Consider the following 3,227-nt stretch of genomic DNA (forward strand, 5'->3'; position numbering starts at 1 on the left):
ATTCCTTATTTATTTAATGAATTACACATTTAATTAATTGTTTATCGCTGTATTTATTTATTTAATTGTGGCACTTTATATTAGTTATGTGGTTTTAATTAATGAATGACACATTTATTTATTTAATTCCACATTTAATTAATTATAGACACATTTAATTATTTATTTAAAGCAGTATTCATTTATTTAATTTTTTTAGCACTTTTTATCCTCCATAATGCAAAACCACCAAATGTTAATGAATTAAAGTCAGACCAGTCTAAAAGGTGGGACAGTAAAACTGCTGGGATATACTGTAGGAAGAAATGGCCAAGGTAACAGCCAAGAACATTTACTGCAAAAGTGACAGGGGGTAAAGTTGAGGCGTTAGAAATTTTATTGGAAGTGACCAAAAGGGGCAGGTTTTCAAAGATTACATAAAGTTTAGGTCATGTCAGAATAGTTCAGAGGAAAAGTTAGAAAGATGAAGCTAAGATGGTTTGAAAGTGGGAAGAACAGATATATCAATCCTGCAACACCAAATAAAATATATAATAGTGTGAAAAGTAAGCATTGGTGAAATGAAAAACATATTAAACATAACTTCTTACCCCGGCTGATGTACAGCTCTTGGAATCATTGAAATCCATATTGTATAGCATGAAGCATAACACAAACAAAGCCAAGAACAGGAAGATGAAGCTATACTTCACAGGGTAACGGTTTCTGGAATCCCTGGCTGGGTTTAGCAGGGGTGACTCAGTCTCACACTGAAATATGGGACAAAATCATACAAAGTTAGTTCTTTAATGTTCAATAGCCACATTGCATCTATTTTCTTGTTTGTATGTCCTATGCAAATCACATGATCTTATGTAAGTAACATTCAAGATATAAAGGTGGCCCGAAGTATAAACAGAAATTACATTTCTTTAAAGAAGGGGAAAGACTGAAGGTAAAAAAAAAAATAACAGCAGAACATTTTAAGAAACTGGAAACAGAACAGACAAGTAACAATAAAATCCACAAAGAGTCAGTAACATGTCAGCTGCTTGTGAAAAGTGTGAAAAGAAGCACTGGCGCTGCTATTTGCATATCTATTTTTAGATGCCCGTAGAACAGAAAATAAGAGCAATATTTTTATTTATTTTTTTTTTTTTTTGCAAACTGAACCGGAGGGATAAATTTGAACTTTCTACTCACAGTAAGTCCAACATTGTTTTCCTCCATAAAAATATCGGTCGGATTTTGCATAAATCCAATAAACGCGCACTAAAAACCCCCAAAATGTTTTAATCCAGCCTGCTGTGCGCTTCCTACGTCGCAATAAACGTGACGTCATTCATGGATGGAAGGTCACATGTTTCCTTCTCGCCGCTGACCGCAACACCCGGAAGTGAGCATATTCCTGGGAGTTGTAGTTTTTCCGCGATAAATAGCTCTCTCTCTCTTTTTTTTTTTATTTTTATTTTTTTATTATTTACTTATTATTTTATTTTATTTTTTTATTGAAAATATCAAGACTCACAGGCAAACATGGCTGCATAGAATTCGTTTCTTCAAGTCAGGATACATACAAAATATAGCCAGGGGGAGCATCTCTTATTTTTTTCTTTTTTATATATACTCTAATAATCCCAGAGGTATTTTACTTCTCTGCATTTAACCCATCCCCTTGGGGAGCCATACAAAATATAGCCAGGGGGTGCATCTCTGATTTATATATATATATATATATATATATATATATATATATATATATATATATATACTCTAATAATCTATATATAATCCCAGACGGAAATTACTTCTCTACATTTAACCCATCCCCTTGGGGAGCAGTGGGCTGCCATTGTGCGGCACCCAGGGAGAAGTGTGGGGTTAAGGGTCTTGTTCAGGGACCCAGAGCGGCAGTCTGTGGGAGTGGGGGATTGAACTCACAACCTCAGCATTCAAAGCCCTATGCCCTAACCACTAGGTCGCCACTCCCCCTTATCACAAATATTTGGCTTGCTATAGAGGGTTATTAACATAAACATTCAAATACATAAAACCGAATAAATAAACAAATAGAAAATTATAAGAATAATTATAAAATAAAAACAATGATATAAATTAAGATTATTAGAAAGTATAACATGAGGGGAGAATTCAGACTTTTTTTTAGTTGGTTACTTCGGTTGGGAAGTGCTTTACGATATCATATATTTTTTGTGCTTTAGGACTTTTCAGAATCTTTCTTGATTGTATATACAGCTTAAACTCGTTTAACAAAACAAGTTTGGGAGATGGTTTAGCAATTCTACATTTATGAATGAAAAATTTAGCTAGAGATCACCCTTACTTAGACTGAAAGTGACATCCTCCCTGGAGATAAAGGTTGGGAATGAAGATAGCTGTTATTTAATCCATCTATGCAAATCACACCAAAATGTTTGCACCGCTGAACATGAGAAGAACACATGGTCCATAGTTTTTATATCATTTTCACAGAACGTACATGTGTTATCATTTATACCAAAGTGAAGTCTCAATAATTCTTTAGAAGGGTAAGTGTTGTTCAATATTTTAAAGTGTGATTCTTTCACCTTTCTGGGTATAGTGAGTGCTTGATACATTGTTCTTAGTTTCGTTCTTGAGCTTTTATCAAATTTTTGTAGGATGTTATTTTCATTTTGTCTTTCAGTGTAAAGGCATTCATTAAAACAGTTTCTAATAAAATGGTTTGTGCATTTTCTATCCATGATAATAATCCCTTGAATTGACAGAACAGCTAATTGTGGGCATATTGGATGATATGCCAAAGTATTTCTGGTTAAAAAGACAAATTCTTGGGGTAGTGCTCTATGTAATTTATTAAAGCTTGACTCTAAAGGTTTAAAATTATGTTATAAAAAGCTCTTATCATCTCGTTCGCACTAGCGCTGTAGTCTCTTCTCATCTTTTACTGTAACTGGTCTTTTAGTAGTTTTACTTGCCAAACAAACACACATACAGACACTTTGGATACTCAACAGACACTAACGCACCCGCACACACATTTAAGGAGCCGCAAAAAGAAGGACGCATCAACCAGTTTTTACCTTGCTTGATAATTAAGAGTTGATCATAGCACCATTCAATCATCTGGATTAGATTATGCAGACAGAGGATATCAAGGCGATTTTATTGAAGGAAAAATCATTTCTATCAAACTTATGCTGATGAAGGTTCTCAGTCATCCAGGTCATAGTCATTCCGTAAAAATT

The 3,227-nt window shown here is 34.0% G+C and overlaps 1 protein-coding gene across 2 annotated transcripts in view; it reads right to left on the minus strand.

Annotated features, from left to right (window-relative positions):
• Window positions 1–3,227, minus strand: part of LOC107084431 (NXPE family member 3-like) — a 17,075-nt gene that overhangs the window by 11,675 nt on the left and 2,173 nt on the right. Inside the window, exons 1-2 of one of the 2 annotated variants that reach the window (XM_015374266.1) lie at window positions 1,183–1,311; window positions 591–749 (exon numbers count right to left, since the gene is read on the minus strand). In XM_015374266.1, coding sequence (XP_015229752.1) covers window positions 591–749; window positions 1,183–1,233 — 210 coding nt within the window. In that variant the 5' untranslated portion in view covers window positions 1,234–1,311. Of the gene's footprint in view, window positions 1–590; window positions 750–1,182; window positions 1,312–3,227 lie in introns of those variants that run through there. The other variant, XM_015374267.1, reaches the window with a different exon arrangement.

The sequence above is a fragment of the Cyprinodon variegatus genome, unplaced genomic scaffold (assembly GCF_000732505.1).
Source record: "Cyprinodon variegatus isolate N-32 unplaced genomic scaffold, C_variegatus-1.0 Scaffold100, whole genome shotgun sequence".
Lineage (NCBI taxonomy): Eukaryota > Metazoa > Chordata > Actinopteri > Cyprinodontiformes > Cyprinodontidae > Cyprinodon > Cyprinodon variegatus.